This window comes from Paroedura picta, chromosome 9, assembly GCF_049243985.1.
Source record: "Paroedura picta isolate Pp20150507F chromosome 9, Ppicta_v3.0, whole genome shotgun sequence".
Classification (NCBI taxonomy): domain Eukaryota; kingdom Metazoa; phylum Chordata; class Lepidosauria; order Squamata; family Gekkonidae; genus Paroedura; species Paroedura picta.
In genome coordinates, this window is record NC_135377.1 from 46,349,955 (window position 1) to 46,375,675 (window position 25,721).

At 39.9% G+C, this 25,721-nt stretch overlaps 1 protein-coding gene across 1 annotated transcript in view; it reads right to left on the reverse strand.

Annotated features, from left to right (window-relative positions):
• Positions 1-254: 254 nt before the first annotated feature.
• Positions 255-25,721, reverse strand: part of YES1 (YES proto-oncogene 1, Src family tyrosine kinase) — a 50,071-nt gene continuing 24,604 nt past the window's right edge. Inside the window, exons 3-12 of the mRNA XM_077352655.1 lie at positions 21,621-21,720; positions 19,887-19,985; positions 16,568-16,671; positions 16,330-16,479; positions 14,276-14,431; positions 13,608-13,787; positions 12,013-12,089; positions 10,965-11,118; positions 7,041-7,172; positions 255-3,634 (exon numbers count right to left, since the gene is read on the reverse strand). Coding sequence (XP_077208770.1) covers positions 3,426-3,634; positions 7,041-7,172; positions 10,965-11,118; positions 12,013-12,089; positions 13,608-13,787; positions 14,276-14,431; positions 16,330-16,479; positions 16,568-16,671; positions 19,887-19,985; positions 21,621-21,720 — 1,361 coding nt within the window. The 3' untranslated portion in view covers positions 255-3,425. The remainder of the gene's footprint in view (positions 3,635-7,040; positions 7,173-10,964; positions 11,119-12,012; positions 12,090-13,607; positions 13,788-14,275; positions 14,432-16,329; positions 16,480-16,567; positions 16,672-19,886; positions 19,986-21,620; positions 21,721-25,721) is intronic.

Consider the following 25,721-nt stretch of genomic DNA (forward strand, 5'->3'; position numbering starts at 1 on the left):
TAAAATACTTTTTTAATATAGTAAATTAATAGGTAATACCACTTTTAATTACCTTAATGAAACAAACAAAAAAGTATAATTTACTTCCTATTTCAAAGAAGCAAGCCACCTTAACCTTCTTGGCCACTTGAAACTCTGTCACCAAATAAACAGAAAATAAAATTCGAACCATTGGTCCTTGCTGAATAGAATAATTTGAGTTCAGCTTAAATTCTTAACACAGGTTATAACTTTTTTTGTAAACAGTAGCCATATTATTATATTTTTGGGAAGTTTAATTATGCAAAAGTAATAAAATATTAAAAATACTTAAGCTTGTGAACACAGCATGACAGGAAAATGGAACAAAATGTGAAAAGTTATCACACAACATAGGTTTGACAAAACTAATGGGCAAGGGTTGGTGTACAGTTTTGATCAGAAATATTACACAATTGTTTTCATTAAAATGTCAAAATCATTCTTAAATGATAAACATTGATTATGGTAAAGGAAGTGTAGAAAATACAACAAACATAGTAGTTGAAAATAGGTTTAAAAAGTTTGCATTATGATTTCTGAGATTTAGAAAACTGTATTCTAGCAGTACTACAGTCTTAATATACAATGGCACTTCTATACATTGGAGATGCTGGAGCTAGCTGTAGAACATTGATGTATAAGAGTTGTGGTAGAAGACATTGGACACAGTTCATCAATCAAACCAAATAAGAACGAAAGTAGGACATGGATGTAGAGGCTGACAGGTTGTACCCAATGGCACCATCAGGAACTTATGCATTACAAGTTACAGGGTAATGAATGGAAGCTACATAATAAAATGGTAACATCCATTCTTTTCAATTGAGATTGAAACCCAAAATCTACATACAATTAACTGCGCGGACACTGTTACGTTAACAAATCCACTCAACTTCCCCTCTGCTGGGGAGGATGAATACTGTCAAGACAGACCTCTCTCTGATCTGTTCAGTGGGATACTGAAACAGGGAGTATCCACATTACAACTGGATATGAAAATATGTGTAAACTCATATATCCATGAATAAGTACATAACGACTGTTGCTAATGTAGTGTCCCAAATGCATAGATGTAGCATAGTAATTACTGTTTTTTAATTACTGATGCAGGCTGGGGGAATATATTTAGTGGCTCAGAGTGATAGGACTGACCAAGTTTTCTCTGAAGAAATTCCCACACCTTCAGATCTAAACCATGACATTTTCAACCTGTACGTAGAATCTATTAAAAAAAACACTGAATTAAAATATCACTATAATGGAAAACAGTGCTCTGAGATGTTACCACTGTTAATCTAAAAACAAAGCAACTTGGAAGTCAATGAGGTTTTTTGTTTTTAAACAAGTTTTTAAAGGTTACATTTTAATTCATTTCTGAAAAACAAATTTAACACTATGTTTTATACAAATAATTACATGTTAAAACGTACTATTATGTATAAAAAGTATTTGTGTTGATACTGAATTATTATTTGTCAGGGAAGTTTTGAGATTAAACATTACAAAGACAAAAATAATGGCTATGGCTGCTAATTCTGCAGACTTTTAAAAATATATAATCATTTTTCATAAATCAGCTCATTTAGCTCTATTTCCTTACTATACAAATTTCATTTCAATAAATTGTTCAATTTATCTTAAAATCCAATCAATATCAAATAGTATTCTGGTCATTTTGTTTTGCACTATTACGAAAACATAATTTTAACTACCCAGCCTTAACATATTTTTAAAAAATTACAATCCCACAATACATTGTTTTCTATATAAAGCCCTTTCAAAATCTGATAGGGATATATAACAAAAGACAAAGCAACCCTGCATAATTTTATTCAAACGCTTACATTTGTTATACCAGAACATAATCTGAATGATTTGTCTGATAATGATAATTTTCACAGAAAGCTTTGTAATGCATAACAAACAATATTTAGAGTATAACTGGTAAATCCAAACAATGTCAATGGGATTTTATTGCTTGATATGTCAGAGGTTATAGAACACAGTTCTGTGCCCCAATATAACTGGAAACAATGAATGTGGAAGAAAGCTAGCATATTACATATCACTAAATTAATGGGGAACCAAAAATGCAATTAGAGATGTCCTTGTAAAGCGCTTTGGTTACAGCCAAAATCCTGCCTACTGCTATTTGACAGAGAGATGGACTTTGCCCCTTTTTAGCTTTTACTCTCCCAGCAATGTATTGGCAGGATTTCAAGCTTTTTTAAAATAGGGGCAGGCTATGCATGTATAGCCCCTGCTGCTCCATTCCATCTCTTTTTTAGTTGGTGCCTAAATGTAGTGTTTGAAAGCTAAAATGTAGTGCTTGCCCACTAATGGTTTACCAGCGTTAGTACTAAAGATGCTGAATTAGCATTTAACTTTCCCCCCATACTTTGTTGTTATGTGTGTACACACATATGACATCTCTGTAAAAAATGTGCAACCATACAAAGCCCTGAACTAGTGACATTTAACCTTGGAAGCACTTGTGAGAATCAGCCACATTTTTCTCTTACCCAGATCTGTTTCTTCTTCTCAAAAATAAACACACACAAAAACCAAACACAAAATTAGGGTATGATTCACTAGAAATTTCTCTTTGAAAGAACACATCTCAAGAGATTATAGATTCATACTTCCTCTCTGATTGCATTTTGTGGTTTCAAGTTTGAACATTACACTCCATTAACATAACTATAGTTTTAGTTACTTCATCATTCTTAATTAAGCTATGCAGAAAAAAAATAACGCCCATATGCTACTTTCCAGTTACATTAACATAAAGAATTAACAGAGTGCATTATGCTATTCAGTTTCACTACTGAAGTCTAGTATTTAATTACATTTACCATAAACTGTCTGCTCCTCTTTATTTTTTTTAAATCCCATTTCCCCTACCTTAATTAAATTCATGTAACATAACTCCCAAATCAGGACTATACTTTTTAATTTAATCACAGGAATTTTCTATAAAACTGGAATTGAATTGTTTGGTCCCATAGACTTTATTATCCTTTGACCATTTCCATTCAGAGGATTCTATAATTGCTGTTGTTGTGTTTAGTACTATGAAAGAAGTGTCAGAAGATGAAAAGGAGACTAGCAGCTCTGCTCCCATAAACTGTTATAGTAATGCTAATTGAACCACACATTTTTTAAAAGAATTTTCTTTGGACCCTGAAACAATAAGGGAGATAAATATCACATTATTTGGTATATTTGGGAATAACACTTTTAAAAGTGGTTTTGTGCACCTGTATTATGGAATTCCAGTTTTCGAGCCATCAAGCATGCAAATGATAGCTATTAATTTTCTTCTGAGTCCTTCAAATCAGCAAGAAATTTTAGAAAAATAATTTACATTTGGCAAATTTGTGCACTATATGTAGGCTATTGGTTTATAAATTGTCTCCAGGCTGATACTGTGGTTCTGTAGCTGTAAAATAATCTTCTAAGAAAGACTGAATATATTCAAATGTTGGTCTTTCATCAGGATCTTTTTTCCAACATAGTTTCATTAACTCATGAAGAGATTCTGGACATCCTTGAGGACAAGGCATTCTGTAGCCACGCTCCACTTGTTCTAAAACTTCTCGGTTCACCATACCTAAAATTACAAAAAAACACATATCCAATAACTTGAAAGAGCTTTTTAAAGAAGTGTTGTTCTAGCACTAAGGGTACCAATGAGAAATATATCTAAAATAATGTCTGTGTGTAGTTTGCTCACTTCTTAAGTGTTGCAGTATGTAAAAATATTCTGATATTCTAAAACACAAAAATTAGAAAAACAGGAAGGACTATGTACTGATTTCAATAGATGTGAATAGAATGCTGTCTCCCACTGTTCTCTCAGAAACAGCTTCAGGGAAATCAGCAAAAAGCACCCTCTTCTATTGTATGAATGGAAGAGAGATTTTGCATCCGCCCTCAAAACACCAGCTTAGAAAGTATATTGCTGGGGAAATTAACTCCCTATTCATCATCACTAGGCAATGATCACTAATGCAAATGACAATCAGCTACGTGCAAAGTGTGTGGAAGTCTTATATCTTGATAAACATACATAATTTATATATTTGTGCTATATAATCATGAAAAGTTATTCTACAACATTATAAAATGTATGATTTATAAAATAATTTCAATCCAATACTTGCCTGTAAATGAATTCCTGAATGGCTTGGTCTCTTTTATTTAAGGTCTATTTTTGTTGGGCAAAACAAAGATTGAGGACCCTTACCTAGTTTACTTTGGCTTTACATTTGAAAATTTTTTTTTAAGAGTTTGATCTTCCTAACCATGTGACCAATTTACCCCAAAACAATCTGTAATAGGTATTTATACAATATATTTCCTTTTTTATTCATGGTGTTTCTGCGATTAGTCAAAGATACACTTTTCCATAAGAAATGTAAGAATTATTTATTCCATTTATTCCACGCAGTCCTTCCTCAAAGGCTCAATGGATAAGTAAAGAGATTTGACTCCTATTTAGTTAGCACTTTTCTGTGTTGCATCTCCATAAAGAAAATACCTGATGTCATTCAAATGTAAGTAAAATAGGCTCACAACAATTCTGATTCTGGCTATTAATCCCTGGCATCCCTATAATCCCTGCTTTTGTGTGGAAATTTCAGTTAGTTGAAAATGCAGCAGCATGGTTATTGTCAGGGACTGGATATAAAGACCATTTTGTCATTGTGCTGAAAGATCTGCACTGGTTATCCATCTGTTTCTAAACACAAAAGTGCTGCTTCTTTAGGGCTGTAAATGGCTTGGAGCCAAAGTGCTTGAAGGACTGCCTTCACCCATTTTGCCCAGCTCCACAATTAAGATCCCTGTCTGAAGCCCTGTTCTCTGTCACCCCACCTTCTGAGGTAAGGCAACCAGGGACAAGTATGTTTTAGTGACAGCACCTTGTCTTTTGAATGGCCTGCTGCATGACTCTTTCATGTAGGCATCAGGCTAAAACATGTGTGTACCCAGGCTTTTAGCTAATGTTTTATGGTCTGCATCTGTCCAAATATCCTTCTATCTACACTGTTTTAGGCTGATCAATGTGTATTTATGCAGTTACGTCCAGGTTTCTTTCAATAAAGTAAAGATAAAGGTATCCCTTGTGCAAGTACCAAGTCATGCCTGACCCTTGGGGTGACGCCCTCCAGCGTTTTCATGGCAGACTCAATACAGGGTGGTTTGCCAGTGCCTTCCCCAGTCATTACCGTTTTACCCCCCAGCAAGCTGGGTACTCATTTTACCGACCTCGGAAGGATGGAAGGCTGAGTCAACCTTGAGCTGGCTGCTGAGATCGAACTCCCAGCCTCATGGTCAGAGCTTCAGATAGCATTTGTGCTGCTTACCACTCTGCGCCACAAGAGGCTCTTTCAATAGTTTTGCTTTATTCCTTTGGTTATAAGCTGCCTCCAGCAGGTGTCTGGGGGGGGGAAGTTTATACATTTTCTAAATCAATCGAGATTTAAAATAGACCAGAAATCAGAGTCCATATTAATATCCCTTTGACACCACCAGTCATCATGGTTGTGCTCTAAACAGGCTGTTTCTTGTGTGTTTCAGTGAAGGCATTAGGAGATATTGATTTTCTCTTTTGGGGGGACAAAGGGTCTATGACAGGCCACTTCCATCAACTGAAGGGACCCACACCTATGATTGGAGAAACCAGGTTTATTTTAAATGATAAACCTTCTCCTCAGTTCCAAGGTGTTCTAAAGTGTATAGGCTTTAGGTTCACTACTGTGAAGTAAGTTTTGTGGTGCACAAGTAGAATATGGGGGTCATTGAGGCATGAATTGTATATTAACCACAAAGAAGATTTATTTATTTACAGATTGGTTTCCATGATCCTATCAGCAGCACAAAACACCAGACAGACGAAAGAGATACTTAGCTAAGGCACATTTAGAGAGTGGTTTCAATTTTCTTTAATATCTTTCAAGCATCAACAGGCATTTACCCATTAGACCAAGGCTTTCTCAACCAAGGTTTTGTGAAACCCTGGGGTTTCTTTAGAGCCCTAGAATGGTTTCCCGAATGGGTGGGAGTAATTTTTTTAAATTGATAAACATTAATCGGTGATATGACTGTATATGATCATGTCAACCTGCTCCCCCCCCTCCCATAATAGCCAATGATGGGCCTGGATGTGGTGGGAAAGGGAAGGGCCCTGGGTAGGCATGGACACAGCTATGTTCTCCAATCTTATTCTGCATGATTACACCACTTCTGTGGTTTTTTTGAAGCCGGAAGAATGTTTCAGGAGTTTATCAATGATAAAAAGGTTGAGAAAGGCTGCATTCAATACTAAAATAAATCCTAACACCCACCCCAGCCTGCCTTTTCCCAAGAGTCAACCTAAATGGCACAAGATCTGCTCATTGCCAAATATGGGGCTAACAATCGAGTACTTTATTCTCTGTCAGAAGTAGAGCCATACCACTTGGCCACACCATTAAGCAGAACTACCCTTCATTCTATCTGCTCTTTTCCTGAGCTCTCACTGGTCTCTCCCTGAAGCAGAACTGAACTGAACTGAACTCTTGCAGTGTTTCCCTACAACATTCCATCTCCCTTCTCAAAGGTGACTGGATGATGGAGTAGCACTCCCATAGGCTGCAAGTGGCAGTTTTCCCCTTCAGGAGCAGGACAGCCTTCTGTCGTACTCAGGGTACACCAACTTTTAGGGTGAACTCATCATAAGAGCTAGGAATAGAAAAGCAAGGGAGATAAAAAGGCCCCAGTGTAGAAGCAGCTAATATTAGTCTGACTGCCAAAAGCAATTTTTGGCATTTTTAGTTCAGCAATAAACTGAGAAAATCAATGCCCAATATCATCTAGAATTGAAACCATTTAAAAATGGTTGACTTACAACTGTAGGAATTAATTCTTGACTTTTTAAAATAAGTTTTTTAACAGAATACATGTGGTCATAGCATGTACACTGATAATACTATATAATGATAACTGATTATAACAGCACAAGCATGTTACTTTACCTGGGTATGGCACACGGCCCTTTGTTACAAGCTCTGTTAACAAAATTCCAAATGACCAAACGTCAGATTTAATTGTAAACCGACCATATAGTGCAGCCTCAGGTGCTGTCCATTTAATTGGGAATTTGGCTCCTAAAATGGAGATAAGAGAAACCTTTTAAAATATCATATATTCACTTTTTTAATGTCATAAGAATGCTTCCCATGCTCATAAAGAAAATGTGGCTTTTAAGATCTCCTTCCCATATAATGTCTATATTAATGTAAGAAGTAATCTGCTATCTTTATTAACAGATTCGGTTAGAACTTAATTTGTTTTGACAAAGATACATAAGATGCATAATTTTTACTGCCTGATACCTAAATCTAAACAAAAAATGTCAACATAGTTTGTTATGACCACCTGTGAATTTCTTTGAGCATATTTTCTAACATTTATCTATAATGCTAATATGTTTCAAGGTCAACAACAGTATCTTTTCGCATTACTGATCAAATAAATGTCTGTTAGTTTTAAGATTGTATTTATAATGTTATTATATTTATAATCAATCAATCAAACCTGTTCATGAGCTCTGTTTCCCTGGCAGTCCCATATTTCCTGAAAAACTCCTACTGAGCACTGAGAGAACATCTTTAACACTATGCTATGTTGTAATAAGAAAGATGACTCACGAATTGTACTTCATCACTCTTGCACAGGTAGAGCCTGAGGTCACAGAACTTGGTTGGATTGCACAAGATGGAAGGACAATTCCTACTGATTCCCCCTTGATACTGCAGCCTCTTGTGCCTCATGGAATATACTTCAGGAAGGTCTCCTGACTAGGGATGGGCACAAACTGGCTTCTGAACTAAAGTTCATGATGACCTTCAGCTGGTTTGTGGTTTGCAACATGAAGTTTGTGGCAGGACAACCAGCACAACATTTCCATAAACATTCAACCTGTTCTTGCTGGTACATGACTATACATTTCCAAAATAAGGAATTTCAAAAGCTATATGTCCATAAATTCTCAAATAAATCAGTCCCAAAATTCAAGTGTTTGTTTATTTCTATAATCATAAACATCTTAGGTAACCAATTTCTATAATCATAAATGTCTTGAGCAATCAGAACGGGATCTCGGGTACTGGATTCACCCGTTTTCATGAACCTTCTTCAATTATTGCTCTTTTGTTCTGAGTTTGGAGATTAATAATTTTTCAAAATGCAAGTATAGGGTATCATATAGGCTTATGCTCTGATGTAATGGGGTTGTTCTACTGACATGCCCTTATTTCCTTATTTCGGTTTTTACTATTAGAGGAATTTACGGTTCAACTAAACTGCATACATTTCCAGACAGAATCCACTTAATCAAAATGTTTATCAAACTTCAAACCTATGGGGGGGATTCTCCACCCTTGGAGAATTCAAACCAATTCTGTCAGCTTCAACAGGTCCCCCTTCCCCTTTACCACCTTCCTGTGTTCCTTTCCTATTTATTGCACAGTGTATGCAAAATCTGCCCTTTTAAAACTTGCAATGCCAGTGGAACTGTGCATTATGCACACTGTAACTGGTTTGACACCAGTCCTCCTTTTGCTTGCATTCTCACAGTGGCACTGGTTTCTGCTGGGCGCTAGTACATTGTGCTGATTCTTCTGGGCTTGCAACTCCTCCACTGCAGTATGATTTGATGTTTCACATCAGTCCTGTTGACCTGGTATTGCCACAATGGTACTGGGTTCTACTGGGCAGTAGTACTGAGCAATGGCACTAGGTTCTGTCCAGCAGAGATATGTATTATTATTGTTGTTGTTATTGTTGTTATTATTATTATTAATTACCCGCCACTCTCAGCAAAGCCAGCTCATGGCGGGTTACAAGATAAAATAAATCAATACAATCCCCTAAAAACCCTTATATTCCCTTAAAACCAGCAGTTAGAAAACTACCAACAATTGGCGGCAACCAACCCGCCCACCTCGCTGGGAAATCAGGGGAGAGGATGACATATGGTGTACTCTTCCTCCTTTGGGGAGGCTCATAAATCTTCTCTTCGCCCTGGCCTCAACCGTAAGCCTGGTGGAAGAGCTCCATTTTCAGGGCCCTGCAGAAAGCCAGAAGCTTCCGCAGGGCCCATAGCTTCTCCGGGAGTTCATTTCACCAGGTAGGGGCCAGGACTGAAAAGGCTCTGGCTCTAGTCGAGTCCAGGTGAGCCTCCCTGGGGCCAGGAATGACCAATAAGTTGGAACCCGCAGAGCGCAAGGCCCTGCGGGGGGCATAAAGTGACAGGCGGTCTTGCAGATATGTGGGTCCCAGGCCACGTAAGGCCTTTAAGGTTAATACCAAAACCTTCAACCTGATCTGGGACGCAACTGGCAACCAGTGCAGCTGCCTCAGCACAGGCTGGATATGGGCCCTCCAAAATGTTCCTGTGAGGACCCTAGCAGCTGCATTCTGCACCAATTTCTGGGTCAGAGACAAGGGCAGGCCAGCGTAGAGCGAGTTACAGAAATCAATCCTGGAGGTGACCGTCACATGGATCACTATGGCCAGGTGCTCGGGGGACAGATAGGGCGCTCATAGCCTGGCGAAGATAGAAAAACGCCTGGCGCCTACCTTCTTGACCTGTGCCTCCATGGAAAGTGAAAAATATCCAAATTGGACTTATATAGATTCGTCTCTCTTCAGTTTCAGTTATTCTTTAATTCTTATTTCATACAAGTCCCAAATAAGAATATGAGATGCTATTTCCCTATCAGTAGAGTTGCCCTTCCATTCAGGTTATTGTTCTGTAAGGAAACCCTAAGTACGTGATCACGGTGCACTGGGGTGTTTGAACAGGCCTAATAAAGGAACCTCCAAATGAACTGTCAAAGGCTTTCATGGGCAAAGCTAACTGGCTGTAGTGGGTTTTCCGGGCTGTGTGGCAGTGATCTGGTAACTTTACTTTTGCCAGTAAGTGTGGCTGGAATCTTCAGAGGCTTAACTCTGGCATGGAGAAATTCCCATTTTACTATGTCCTATCTCCAAAGATGTCAGCCACAGTTACTGGCAAAACAGCAGGGATTAAAATCACATAGTCCGGAAAATCCACAGCTAAACTTCCAGGGAGTTATTCAAGAACAATATCATTTTTTAAAGGATAAAGATTTACCCTTATTGTCAGATGATGCATTAGGAAAAAACAATCAAGAATTTCTGAAACAATGAATGATTTACGTTAGCGGTCCCCAACTTTTCTCAGGTCAGGGACCTCCTCCAAGGCGAGGGGAGAGCCTATGGCCCGGGTGCTGCGCAAATGCGCACATGCAATTGCTGAGCATGCGCGTTTTTGCCACCAGGGGCGCTAACGCGCATGCGTGGAAACTGCGCACATGCGTGTTTGTGTCGCTGGCGTGCCGCCGGCTGCACCTGCTTCTTCCCTTCCTTCTCGCTGTGGGTGAGGGGGGGGGAGGGCAGGCGCGGCTGCCCGGTACCGTGGCCTTCGCGGCCCGGCAACCCCCAATTTAGGTGATTCAGTTCATACAATAAATCATATCTGATAAGATCTGGGTAAAAGTAGCTTCAAACTCTAACATCAAGAGCACAAAGTTGATACAATACTTGTAAAGAGTTTGTAGGGGCTCCATTTAAGTCTCAGAAATCTGATTTTCAGAGCAATACTGAAACTCTGAATATTAACTCTTTAAAGACCCATCACATATGTCATTTAAGTCCCAAATCTTGCCAAGGTAACAAACACTTTTGTAGAATGATTTTCAGTCTATTATTTATAACTGCAGTGAATTAAATAATGAATGTTAACATATATCCTTTTAAATGAATTAATATATCAGAAACAAATTAGCATTTCTTTATTTTGATGTCAAATTCAGATGGAGTACTAAATATTAAAGTTCTGTTAGCTAGGACAATAAGTATATCAGACTTACCTTGTCTGGCAGTATACTCATTGTCCTCTATTAACCTTGCTAAACCAAAGTCTGCAATTTTGCACACGAGGTTGTCTCCCACAAGGATGTTAGCTGCTCGAAGGTCCCTATGGATGTAATTCATTCTTTCAATGTAGGCCATGCCATCTGCAATCTTTTTTTTGAGAAAAAGAAAGTTTATCACCAAAACAGAGCTCAGCTCACCAAACAGTTAAGTAATTATAACAGTGCTATCCTAAGCAGATTCACATCCTTCTAGGTCCACTGACTTCAATGGATATAAAAGGGGATAACCCTGTTTAGGACTGCTTTGGTTCTGTTGCTTAGCTACATGTCACACCTTGAAAACAAAAACAAAAAAAACCCTGACACTGGATGTTTCAGTCTTTAGATTTAATCCTTCTCCATTTTTCCTCTTAATATTTGCCAAACTGGCCTGGGAGTGGAGCTGTCCGGGATGTTTGAGATCTGAAATGGACCATCAGTGAAGCTGGCCGCACCCTGATTGGGCCGGCCCCTAGAGCTCCCGCCCTCCGTCACCGTCCACTCCCTGCTGGCTGACCCAGCGATGGGGCCCTGCCCTTGGCTGGCCCGACAAGCCCACCACGCCATTGAGGTGCTGCCGATGATCAGGCCTGTAGACTGCACTTGCTCAGATCCTATACATGGCCCGAAGACGTCACGCTACTCCAACCAGGCAGCGGTGCCACCCACTGGGGGCCACCGCCACCGCCAAATGCCTGACTATCACAGACTGCACACAGCGCAATCATGGGAGCCACTGCCGCCGCTCACTGACTGCCGCCACCTCCCTGGTAGGTTGCCCCTCCGCCAACCTGCCTCGCTGCCCATGCCACCGCACTCCCAGAGAGGCCGCTAGCGCCCACATTTACCCCTGCAGTGGGCTTCATGGCTAGTAGTATATTTTGCTCAAACATAAGCAGCCATCAGTATGAAAACTTGCACACAAATTAGAAGGTTATTTTCAGCTGTGCCTACATATTACCCAATTCCAACATTATATGGCAGGACTGTTTATAATAAGTACCTGAGCAGCCATGTCCACCAATTGTGGAAGCTTTAAATATTTCCCTTCTCCTTCTTTTAGGAAATCTAGTAAGCTACCTGCAGAAAGACATTAATGCCATGATTTAGATTTAACTAGAAATGTTTAACATCAATAACATTATATTAAAAGGAATATCATACAGAGGACTGCACTCAGAAATGTTCCTCCCACTTCAAAATCTCTCATAATAAATACTATTCCTTTCAAAAACATAAATAATATTCCTTTAATTTAAACTCAATAACAATTTAACACAAATTTGCACAGCCCTCCTCTCCAAAATACAGTATATGCTGGTGTATAAGACTACTTTCCCCCCCTGAAAAACATGCCTCCAAGTGGGGGGGGGGGGTCGTCCTATACGCCGGGTGCACTTCAGCTGGGATAGACATAGCTGCCCGTAGTGGCCCATAGTACTGTATTTTGAGTGGAAATGTTGGGGGGTCGTCTTATACGCCCAGTCATCTTATACGCCAGGAAATACGGTAATTGTTACACAAATGTTGCCATAAGCACATTCAAAACCAAAATTCAAATAGAATCAATATGAAAAGTGTAGATAAAGCTAGACATACTTACAAAGCAGTATAATGCTATTCAGTCTTTCACTTTAATATTTTACAAGAGCTACATTTTAACAGTTGTCAAAATAAAGATTCTACAGCTTTTTTATATGGTTGGGAATGTAGTATTGCACAGATACAGGGGATGCAGACTGTTAAAATATAAGATTACTATGCTATATGCAAATATGCTTATTACATCCTTAATAAGCAAGGAAAATAAAGGAATGTATGACACCATATAGCTAAATGCATTAGATTTCAAGTTCTTTTTTATACACTCTATCTCAAGCTTACATACAAGTTCAGCTCAAAGTTAATTCTAAACCATAGTGGTGGTATGTGAAGCTCAGAGCAACCTGTGGCTCATGCATTTCTTCTCTCTTGTTCTTGCTACGGATCATGATTCGCTATTTGCTTGGATGGCAAGCACAATCTGTAAGTTGCTAGTTCAGATTTCATTAAAAACAACCATTTGATTCCAAATAGGAAGGGAGGGAAGGAGTGAAATCATAGCATATCACAGGACTGGACAGCACACAAGCTTGAGGCATATTCCAAGCTCCTTCATATACCACCAAACATTGACTATCATTTCAAACAGTAGTATTAAATAATGTAGACATAGCATTTCTTTAGCTGCCTTTCCAGACTCCACTGCTGCCATATCACTGTAATATGAAACTGCCAAATGGTTCCTGTATATTTTCTCCAATGAATTACAAACAGAATTTGTAAAACTGAATGAAAGCTTGAATGAAAAAAATGAGATGAGATTCTTAACAGCAAATTACCTGCAGCAAAATTCATATAGGTACCTTCTAGAATCCATTCAGAGTTATACCCTTCTACATCTCTTGATGTCAATCAATGCAGAGGGATATAACTATACTTAGGATTGCATGTGCATAATCCATACCTGCATTTGCAATCACAAACTAAATAAACATGACACAGAAAGCATTAAACTTTTAGCATATCTCTGATTTCCACACAATAAGGAAGCAGTACCTTTTGTCATGAATTCAGTGACTATGTAGATTGGCTCCTCAGATACAACTGCATAAAGTGGAACAAGTTTATCATGTCTTAATTTCTTCATGATCTGAGCTTCTTGTAAGAAAGCTTCTGGCATCATTGTACCAGGCTTCAGTGTTTTGATTGCTACTTTTGTGGTTCCATTCCATGTTCCTTGAGAAACATTGCATTACATCATTAGCTACTATATTTATTTCCTTTTTTACAGTCCTCCTTTTTCATAGAGACTTAAGGTGGATTACAACATATGAAACAGTGCAATCAAACAGCACAAGACAGCCAGTGAACAATGCAGGTCTAAGATTACAGAATGAGAAAAATTGTAACCAACAACAAACTATGAAAGGCAAGGCATATAATAAACAATATAGGAACTTAATTAGAAGGCATACCTATTGGCATGTAAAATTCTCCCCTCCTTTAAAATCTGAAGTATTAAAACAATCGTTTCTATGTCATGTGAGTCTACAAATATTTGTGTATGGAGTCCATTCTGACTGGCAGCAGGTCTTCCAGCCATAAACAGATGTCCTTCCCAGTCCTGCTCCTTTATTAACTAGAAATGTCAGGGGCAGATCCCAGATCCCATGCATGTATGTACTGGAATGTGAATTCTGAGCTCTTCATTTGGTTACACTTACCCATCCATACTTCACCAAAGCATCCTTGCCCCAGCTTAACTTCTAGCCGTAAGGATTCTCTAGGAATTTCCCAAGCATCTTTTGCTAAACCTTGCGTCTGTGGTTTCACAGTTGGACACACAGTTGTTAACTTATGACACAGGCCATCAGCGTGCTCTGGGATTTGGAAAACAGTGTTTTAATTCATCTTTACATATTCTCAAATATTAAAGCAAGCGGAAATTAGCTACCCAGCTTCTCATGCCAACTAAAAGTGTGTTTCATAATCTTTTAAAAAGATACAAGTTTAGGAACAGATACATTCTATTTTCATTTTCCTGCAATATATGAATGTCAAATGTATACCATCACTGTCTCAATAAGCAAGGCTCGGGAGGGGGGGCTTCAATAAATATTAAAAGCAGTTAATAATAAATATATAATACAATTAAATCAACTACATGATAAGGTAAAGGTAAAGGTATCCCCTGTGCAAGCACCGAGTCATGTCTGACCCTTGGGGTGACGCCCTCTAGCGTTTTCATGGCAGACTCAATACGGGGTGGTTTGCCAGTGCCTTCCCCAGTCATGACCGTTTACCCCCCAGCAAGCTGGGTACTCATTTTACCGACCTCAGAAGGATGGAAGGCTGAGTCAACCTTGAGCCAGCTGCTGGGATTGAACTCCCAGCCTTATGGGCAAAGCTTTCAGACGGCTGCCTTACCACTCTGCACCACAAGATGATATAAAACTATATAAAACACAGCTGCATTCAATGGGAACAAGAATTCCAAGACATTTGCAATGACTAAGTCTGGTTGGAAAACTCTGCCTTGCAAGCCCTGTGGAAGCTAACAAGGTCCTGCACAGCATTCTTGTCCTCTGATAAAGCATCCCACATGCAGGGTCACCACAGAGAAGGCCCTTGCTCTGGTAGAAGGGAGGTGAGACATCACATGATGGAAGAATGCAGGCAATGTAGGAGATTGTAGCAGGAGAGTTGTCCTTCAGTTATGATTGTCCTTCAGACCATTTAACAATTTAGATGTTAAGACCAGCACTTTGAATTTAATCAAGAAACCAACTGGCAACCAGTGCCGTTGCCTAAATATTGGTTGTATGTGTGTTTACCATAGTGCACTAGTCAAAAGCCTAGCAGCTACAATCTGGATAACATGAAGCTTCTGAAGTGTCTTCAAAGAGTCCTGCATACAGCCAACTGGAACAGCCTAGTTTGGAGGTGACTGTGGCATAAATCACTGTGGCCAGATCCGACCAACACAGATAGGTAACTAGCTGATGGGCCTGGCAAAAACAGAAAAACACAGACCTTGCCACTTTGGACTCCTGTCTGTCTAGAGAAAGCAAAGCATCAAGCCATACACCCAAGCTCTTCAAGGAGTTCATTGGTGACAGATGGGCCCAGTCAACAGCCTTGAGCTGTAATCCCTTCATCCCAGCCACATGACTTCTGTGTCTGATGGGTTCAGTTTCAAACAGCAGTGATCTGGCCATGACATCCAGGCACTGGCTCAAAGCTGATAGAGCTGTCCCTGGTAGCTTATGCAGCAGGAGGAAGAGCTGAATGTCATCAGCATACTGATGGCACTCAACTTCAAATCTCCTGAGGAGCTCCACTAGATGGCGCATCTTTCATGTGAGCACTAGACTGTGGTCTTTCACAGGGTTTCCCCAATGTTGTGTGTGAACATCACAGTCTAGTGCTCACATGGAAGATCTTTTGCCCCCAATGACAACACCCTGAGAGCATCCCAGAAAGAATGAGGAAAACCATCACCAGTGAAGCTAGATGTTTGACCAGGACCAAATGGACTACCAACGGATCTAATAAAATCAGCAGCACGTAACCACCTTGGTCCAAATTAAGCTGGAGGTTATCTACCAGCAGGAAGTGCTGTCTCAGTCATGAAACCAGACTGAAAAGGATCAAGTGCAAAGGTTTCATCTAGGAAAGCATGGAGTTGTTCAGCCCCTGCACACTCGATTACCTTTACCCAAAACAGCAAATTTGATACAGGGTTATAACTGGATACAATTTAGGAAATAACACTTACCTGTATAGTGTTTGACCAGCTTTTGCAAAGATTCAAATTGTGCTCTAGTAGTTATGTAATATCCACCATTATCAAGTTTTCTAATTTTGTAGTGTTTCACATTATCGCCTCTAACCTCATCCCAGTCACGTATAGAGAGGGAATAAGCACCTAGAAAAAGGCATAGTTTATAATTTTACTTCTGCCAACATATTTCTAATGATTCTGGTATTGTGATGTAAAAAAAGCCTAAACATACCTTTTGTAGTTTCACTTTCTCGAACTAAGAAAATACCACGTTGATTCCCAGGATTCAAAAGTAATCTCTCTGCATCTTTCCTGCCCATCTTACCAAAATACCATCTAGAATATTCAAATAAAAATTATGTTGCTATATGATAGCACAAATATATTCTGTTACAAAGCAGATCCAGATATGCGACTTTGCATAAAACAGATCTGATAGAACTTTTCATGTTGCAAGACTCTTTCATGTAAAACATTATCTCTACTAGATCTCCATCACTTTTAAATGTATCTGGAACCAATCCTACTTTAGTGCAGGCCAAAATGCAACCTGCTCTGTGGGCCCATAGACATTGCAGTTTTGTTTTCCCTGCACATCAGCCACATACCACATTTAGGGACCCATATTGGGGGGAGCTTGGTCTGTTTAGCCTAGAGAGGAGATGACTGAGAGGGGATCTGAGAACCATCTTCAAGTATTTAAAAGGCTGCCATATGGAGAATGGAGCAGAATTGTTCTCTCTTGCCCCAGAGGGACAGACCAGAATGAATGGGATGAAATTAATTCAAAAGAAATTCCATCTAAACATCCAGAAGAAGTTCCTGACACTTAGAGCGGTTTCTTAGTGGAACAGGCTTCCTCGGGAAGTGGTAGGTTCTCTATCTTTGGAAAATTTTAAACAGAAGCTGGATAGCCATCTGATGGAGAGGCTGATTCTGTGAAGGCAAAGGGGTGGCATGTTATAGTAGATGAGCGATTGGGATGTGAGTGTCCTGCATAGAGCAGGGGGTTGGACTAGATGACCCATGAGGTCCCTTCCAACTCTATTATTCTATGATTCTATGCTTTCCACATTTCAAAAATGCAGCAATACAAAGATCCAGCCAGCTGGGTTGGATTCAGCCAGTTTCTTCACTCAATCTGAGAGCATTCCTTTCCTTGCAGCAACATCCATCCCACATGGCTTTTGCCCATTCAGGTCCTATGATCTCATTTGTATTCTTTCTGTTGGTCAAAAGAGACCCCTTTCTCCCCTTTCAACAGTAGAAAAGCTGACTGGAGTAAAAAAAAATAGACACAGCAAAACACACTGCAAGATAAAGAAAAGGGCTTGATATTCTGAAAGTCATCGACAATTGTTATACATTTTCATACACAATAAATTAACGTGGAATTACTTTAATAATCTACAAGTACTAGTAGCCACATATATGCTCCATGATCCAGCTACCCTTAAAACAAATTCAGAAGCTCAAAAGTCACTGTTAAATGTAATGAAAAGCTCCCAAGCAATGCCTACACTGCAGATTATTCTTCAATGTCAAGAAGACATTGCACTCATAGCACTAAGGTTCCGACATACCATACTTCCTTGTGTGCTTACAAAATATGCTGCTGCAAAGTGACCTTCAGCTAATGAAATATTCTGAAAACTGACCCAGTAGATTCAAATGAATTAATTTTTTTAATGTGCAAAATAAGAATAAACTCTGTGGAAAGCAGCTGCCAGACATTGACTGAACTGACGGGAAAAACAAATCCAACAATATGACAGTGTCCAAATCACAAGATATTTCCTAGTGTCCTAGCTGCATATGTAGCTCTAAAGCACAGACAGAAGCATATGTAGCATGCTTGCTAAGTTTCAGCTTCAGATGTGGTTTGCACAACAGCTAACAATTATACATAAATTATACATAAATTTTCAAATTACTGTAGCAGTAATCTGTTACATTAACTGATAAAGGCAGACACTTAGAAGTTGGGTATCTTCTTGCAGGGCCCTTCTTGCCTGGGGCAATGTGGAACATGTATATATTGGAATTACTAACATGATCAATGCAGGATCTAGAGCACATGACCTAAGCAATCCAAGAAAATGTCTGCAAAGCAGTGCTTGATGATCTTTGAAGTATAGATCTAGCCCTGAGCTTGGTTCATTGTAAGTACTTAAGTAGCATTAGCTCTGACTGGAGGCCAGAGATGGTATATTGCATTCAGAAGCATAGATAGGAACAGGAGTAACCATGTTGCCAGCTATATAATCAGAGGCCCCTTTCAGACAGTTTTTGTAATCCATTTTGGTAGCTGGTTGCTAATGGATTTCTTGTGTTATTTCAGACACAGCAATTTTAGCAACAGGATGCTAATGGATTTTATTTACTTTTTTTCATACAAAGCTGCTTGCATCCAGTTAGCAAAGCATGCTTGAATTGTTCTTGAAGGAAACTGCTTTCTTCTATTTTTACCTCTTCTTTATGTTTCCAAATTGCTGCAGTGTGATGTTTAAAATGTCTACAGCATTTCCAATAGTGCCACACTTTTTCCCCTATCCTTTTTTGGAGTACAATCTTCCTCAAACTTAAAAAAAAAAATATTCTAAGTGGAGCACTATAGTGCGAAACCAATATAGCATTTCAGTGCTACAGCGGCACTATTGAGATGCCTTGGAACCACTGAAATATTTTTTTTGAGTTCAAGGAAGATTATATAGTGAAAAAGGACAGAGGGAAAAGCTATCGTATACCCGAGGAATGGTACATTCCTTCTATCTGGGATGGTTGTCCTCCTCCACTGACGACACAGCTTTGGAAGGGATGCATATGCAGTAGTGAGGGAGGTAGGGGACACTTGCCTAGCCAGCCAGATTAGCTGAATCAACCCTGGTGATCAATGGGGTGACAGTCGTTGCAGCCAGATCACCCCCACATCCCAGGGGGAAAAGCATGGCACTGTTTGAAATTGTCAGATCACTTCAGAGGTTCATTAGTGGAGTGAAATTCATCATACAAAACTGACATTCCTGCATCACTTTATTTGGAACCTGGCTGATCGCATCCAGTTTAGAGTGGTGATGTGATAGGGGTCAGAATGTATGGAAAACCCTTTGCTCGAAAGTAGCATTAAAATTACCAGTATTTTTACAGTTGGCCTTTTAGATCTAAAAGCAGTTCAAACATCAGTCAGCACTACTATACTTAGAATGTTAGAACAATGCAACCCTTTGTTACCTCAAAATAGAACACTGAAAGACAGTGTAAATGAATGCTTTAGCTCTAGCCAATATCTGAAGCCTATGATTAGCTGATAAGGGTTGCAGCAGCAAACACCATATTTGGAATGAGTTTCTCCTAAATATCATGTAAAATATTTCTAAAAGCCAATTATAGCACTGAACATTTGTTTAAATATGATCAATATCCCTTTGGAGATCATGTGAATTCCATTTTTATGTTACAGACACCAAGAGTATCTAATCCCCCCCTCCCCACTTTGAATCTACTGGAAAGTTATGGGTAGAATTGCTGAAAAAAAGAGAAATACGCCTTACTCTTCTGCTTGAATGGAATCTGCAGGAGCAACATAATTGCTTGGGATGTAGCCACTCTTTCCTGTTGCAATAGACCTTGCTTCCCACCAATCGCCTTCTCTGGAAAACAAGAACAGTTACATTGAACATGAGCAAATGTATTACAAAAGAATAATTTTGTAACCACTAAATAGGCATTTGTAAATGAATGTCCATACTCTCTTCAGCCCTAGCTGGATACCATTTACATTGGGAAGAATATTAAGGATTACTCTAATAATTCTGAAGTTACTCTAACTCCCAATAAAAACACAGGGTCCTAATTCCATTGTTCCTATCCTGCCCTGCATGCAATACTCCAACTACAGGAGCTTCCTGCCAATCTCTTTCCTGCCAATCTCTTGGACGGCATCCCAATAATAGAGAGCTGCAAGAACATAATCTAAGAAAAGCCATGTTGGATAAGACCAGTGGTCTGACAAAGATCAATATACTGTTTTACACAACATCCATTCAGTTGCCCTGTAGGGCCAACCACAGGAGCAAGGAAACCAAGGCTGACTGAATCAACAACATCTACTGGGCCCCAAGAACCTTCCCCCTCATGAAGTGAGCCAACCGATCAATCTATGGGGTCATAGTTAACTGGTTAATGTTGTCATCATTAATATCAGAACTGTTATATGAAAATGTTATTGGAATTGCACTTGAAGTTATTGAATTACACTGTACTTATCCTTATGTTCCATGTAAACCACCCTGAGCCTCAAGGGAGGGTGGTATATAAATCTAATAAACAAACAAATAAATATAAAATAAAAAACTAGGGACGGGCACAAACCTGAACCTGGCCTGGTTTTTAGCCCCTGAACTTATGTTCAGGGAAGGTGCCTCCCTCAAACATTTCCCAGACTTCAGCCAGTTTGGTTGTTTCAGCCATTTAAACCTAACAACTAAGCAGCATGGTATGAACCATTTAAAACATCTATTTTGCTCTTTCTCACTTCCTAATGAGGGAAGTGAAATAAACTGCTGAAGTGTCGGTGTGCCATAAGACTAATCAGTTTTACATTCTCCTGTTTTACTGTTAAACTGGCAGACATTTCACTGACCAATTTTATTCCCCCCTGCTTTCAAACTGGGGGAAGCAAAACTGATTGGTGAAATGGCTTGCCATCATTTAAGTGGTCCATTTCGCTTCTCTCCCTGGGATGCAAAGAGGGAATTGCCCAAGTTGTTAGGTTCAAATGGCTCTGAGTCATTTAATCCGTCGGTTTCGCTACCCTCCTGTTCCAAGAAAGGAGAGAGGGACTTGAACTGGCTGGTTCAGGATATTTTTGTTCAGTTCAGGGTTCAGATTGGGACCCCCATGAACTGAAATTTTTCAGATTGTGCCCATCCCTACTATCAACTACAATTCCAAGGTATCTTTCTCTCCCAGTCTCAACCAGTTTAGATTGCAACAGCATACATTAAAAATCAAGATTTCTTTGTTCCCATGAATAACTTTACATTTGATTACAATGAACTTCATTTACCATGCTACTTCCCACTCACCCAAGGTAGATAAATCGTCCTGGAGTGTATCAAAAATCAGCCTTGGTCTTTACCATTCTGAAGAATCTGTTATCAACCTTGAACTTGGTCACTATGCTGCTTACCCAATTCCATTCCACACCTGAAAGAGCATCTCACACATACTGCATACAGAAGGATCTAACTAGTTTAGGCCCACAGCTGGGCAAGAAGACTTACGTGTTGTTTATTATTTGGAACCGTTCACCCTTTTTGAATGAAAGGTCATCTGTTGTTCTGGCTTCATAATCATATAAGGCCACGAAAACAGTAACACCACCTTAAGAAAAGCAAAGATCTGACAATTATATAGTATCTTAAATGTATCAGATATACAAATCAAATACACATGAATTACAAAAAAGGCAATTCATTTTCTCTGAAACCAATCTACATGTTTTCCCCAGAACTGGTACAATCTAGTTTCCAGATCTAAATTTAAAATTAAAAATTTTTATCATGCATACTTTTTGGTTTTCTTCTTGAATAGAATTTTTTATAAATATTTCCAAACTAAAATATTGCCTGATTTTCCTTTGCACTAAATACAAATTTCTATCATGGGTTGATATCAAGACATGGCTGAAAACACAAGGTTAGTATATTCCTATAACATTTCAATTAAAAAGTGTCTTAGATGCAGGTTTACTATGCATGTTCCGATATCCTAATGCATTTCAAATATTACAACCCACCCCCCTACAATTAAAGCTTTCAAGAAACTATTTTTGTGTGGTGTGACAATAGTAATCAAAAACTGTTTGATGCAACAGTATGGTTCACAAAAATATGTTAAAACATGAGATCTAGCTATGGATCTGGCTTTCAAAGGAAAAATCCATTTGAGCTTTTAGCATGCCATGGCAGTGACAGTAGTAGCTCTTTGGATCTCAGCAATTATTTAGTTTCCCTCCCCCTTCCCTCCCATCCCAACTGCTGCAAAAGAAAAACAATGTAAATTATAACTTTTAGTTATGATGCATAAAAGCAATAGTGCTGTGTGTGTAAAAATGGATTCTAACACACGTATTAATTGATTTTGCTACAGGTGGTCACTATAAAATTCACTGTTTCAGCATAAGAGTTGCCAGACAAACATTTTTAAATATTGCACATAATGCAGAAGGTCCATCTTTGGCTATAAAACTAACTCAATTCATTTTAGGAAAGAGTTCAAACTAGAAACATCAGTTCAGCAGAAGATGATTGCTGTAAACCGCCAAAACCAAAACAAAACAAAATCCTGGAGAAACAAACCAACTCTTCTCAATTTTTCTGCAAGAAAATCAGTGCAAGAATATCAGTGCACTCATAAGCTGAGTTATACCATTTGCAGTCCTTTGAAGTCAGTGGGTTTAGAAGGGTGTAATCCTAATCCTGTTTAGGAAGGCAGTTTATGCATGTTAGTAATATTCTGAAGTTCAATCTATGCTGCAGATATGCTGGGTGGCTTGAATAGGGTCTCCTGAAACTCAACCCCTCCAAGATGTTAAGACCCCTCCAAGATGGAGGTCCTGTGGCTGGGGAGGAACGGGTCGGATGAGGCAGTGTGTTAGCCCCACCTGGGAGGGATGCAATTTACATAGCGCCTCAAGCCAGGAATTTGGGGGTGACCTTGGATGCCTCCCTATCTATGGAGGCACAGGTTGAGAAGGTAGCTGGCCAGGCCTTTTTTCATCTTTGCCAGGCACAACTACAAGTGTCCTGTCTTTCCCCTGAACACCTAGCCACAGTAATCCATGCAACTGTCATCTCCAGAATTGATTCCTGTAACTCGCTCTACGCAGGCCTGCCATTGGCCCTGATCCGGAAATTACAGCTGGTGTAGAATGTAGCTGCTAGGGCAGTGGTCCCCAACCTTTTTATCACCGGGGACCACTCAACGCCTTTTACTGAGGCCCGGTGGGGGGTAGTTTACTCCTCTACTCTCAACCACTGCCCTAACACTCTCTGATCGCTATGGTAATGTTTAAACATCCCTTCAAAATAAGATACAGACACGCTACAACAATGAACATAAGGAACATTTTATTTTCACGGAAATTTTAACTCATGACAATGACAAATCAATGGGAACCCTGAGCTTGTTTCTCTGCAACGAGATAGTCCCATCTGGGAGTGATCATAGAATCATAGAGTTGGAAGGGGCCATACAGGCCATCTAGTCCAACCCCCTGCTCAACGCAGGATCAGCCCAGAGCATCCTAAAGCATCCAAGAAAAGTGTGTATCCAACCTTTGCTTGAAGACTTCCAGTGAGGGGGAGCTCACCACCTCCTTAGGCAGCCTATTCCACTGCTGAACTACTCTGACTGTGAAAAACTTTTTCCTGATATCTAGCCTATATCGTTGTACTTGAAGTTTAAACCCATTACTGCGTGTCCTCTCCTCTGCAGCCAGCAGAAACAGCATCCTGCCCTCCTCCAAGTGACAACCTTTCAAATACTTAAAGAAGGCTATCATGTCCCCTCTCAACCTCCTTTTCTCCAGGCTGAACATTCCCAAGTCCCTCAACCTATCTTCATAGGGCTTGGTCCCTTGGCCCCAGATCATCTTCGTCGCTCTCCTCTGTACCCTTTCAATTTTATCTACGTCCTTCTTGAAGTGAGGCCTCCAGAACTGCACACAGTACTCCAGGTGTGGTCTGACCAGTGCCGTATACAATGGGACTATGACATCTTGTGATTTTGATGTGATGCCTCTGTTGATACAGCCCAAAATGGCATTTGCCTTTTTTACTGCTGCATCACACTGCCTGCTCATGTTTAGTTTACAATCCACAAGTACCCCAAGGTCACGTTCACACACAGTGCTACCTAGAAGCGTATCCCCCATCCAGTAGGCATGCTTTTCATTTTTCTGACCCAGATGCAGAACTTTACACTTATCTTTATTAAATTGCATCTTGTTCTCATTTGCCCATTTTTCCATTGTGTTCAGATCTCGTTGAACTCTGTCTCTATCTTCTGGAGTATTTGCCAGTCCTCCCAATTTGGTGTCATCTGCAAACTTGATGAGTAGTCCCTCCACCCCCTCATCTAGATCATTAATAAATATGTTAAAAAGTACCGGGCCGAGCACCGAGCCCTGAGGTACCCCGCTACTCACCTCTCTCCAGTCTGATGAAACACCATTGACAACAACTCTTTGAGTGCGGTTCTCCAACCAATTCCCTATCCACCTGACTATCTGAAAATCCAGATTGCAGTCCTTCAACTTATCCATCAGAACATCATGGGGAACCTTGTCAAAAGCTTTACTAAAATCCAAGTAAATGACATCAACCGAATTTCCCCGATCCAGCAAACCTGTTACTTGGTCAAAAAAGGAAACTAGGTTGGTCTGGCAGGACCTGTTGGAGACAAATCCATGCTGACTTCCTTGGATCACCAAATTGTCCTCCAGATGTTTGCAGATTGCTCCCTTTAATATCTGCTCCATTATCTTCCCCACAACAGAGGTCAGACTCACTGGTCTGTAGTTTCCTGGGTCATCCTTCCTCCCTTTTTTGAAGATCGGAATAACGTTTGCTCTTTTCCAGTCCTCCGGGACATCTCCAGTCCTTAAAGAGGTTCCGAAGATGATGGACAAGGGCTGTGCAAGTTCTCTGGAAAGTTCTTTGAGTACTCTCGGGTGCATTTCATCTGGACCAGGGGATTTGAACTCATCCAGTGCAGCTAAATGCCTCTCGACAACCTCTCTATCCATGTTAACCTGCCACCCAGACACTATCCTTTGGCTACAGCCATCTCTATATGTGCCTAAACACTTTGACCTGTGGGAAAAAACTGATGTAAAATAGGCACTAAGCCTTTCTGCTTTCTCTGCATCTTTCGTTAGAGTTTGTCCATCTGCACCCAACACTGGGCCTATTGCCTCCTTGACTTTACGTTTGCTCCTCACATAACTGAAAAATCTTTTCTTGTTACAATGGGCTTCCCTGGCCAATCTTAGCTCACTCTCAGCTTTGGCCTTTCTGATGATTGATCTACAGTGCCTAGTAACCTGTAGGTACTCTTCTTTAGAGCTCTGTCCTTCCCTCCATTTCCTGAACATTTTCCTTTTCTTTCTTAGTTCCTCTTGAAGTTCTCTGTTCATCCAAATAGGCTTCTTAGAGCTCCTGCAGTGTTTTCGTCTTTCTGGAATAGTCATTGAATGGGAGACAATGACACCCGAAGTGTGTTGTAAAGGGCCGGGGGGGGGGGGAGAAGGCGTCCTTCGGGGCCCACCTCCAATTAGTCGAAGGACCACATGTGGTCCAAGGCCCAGTTTGGGGATCACT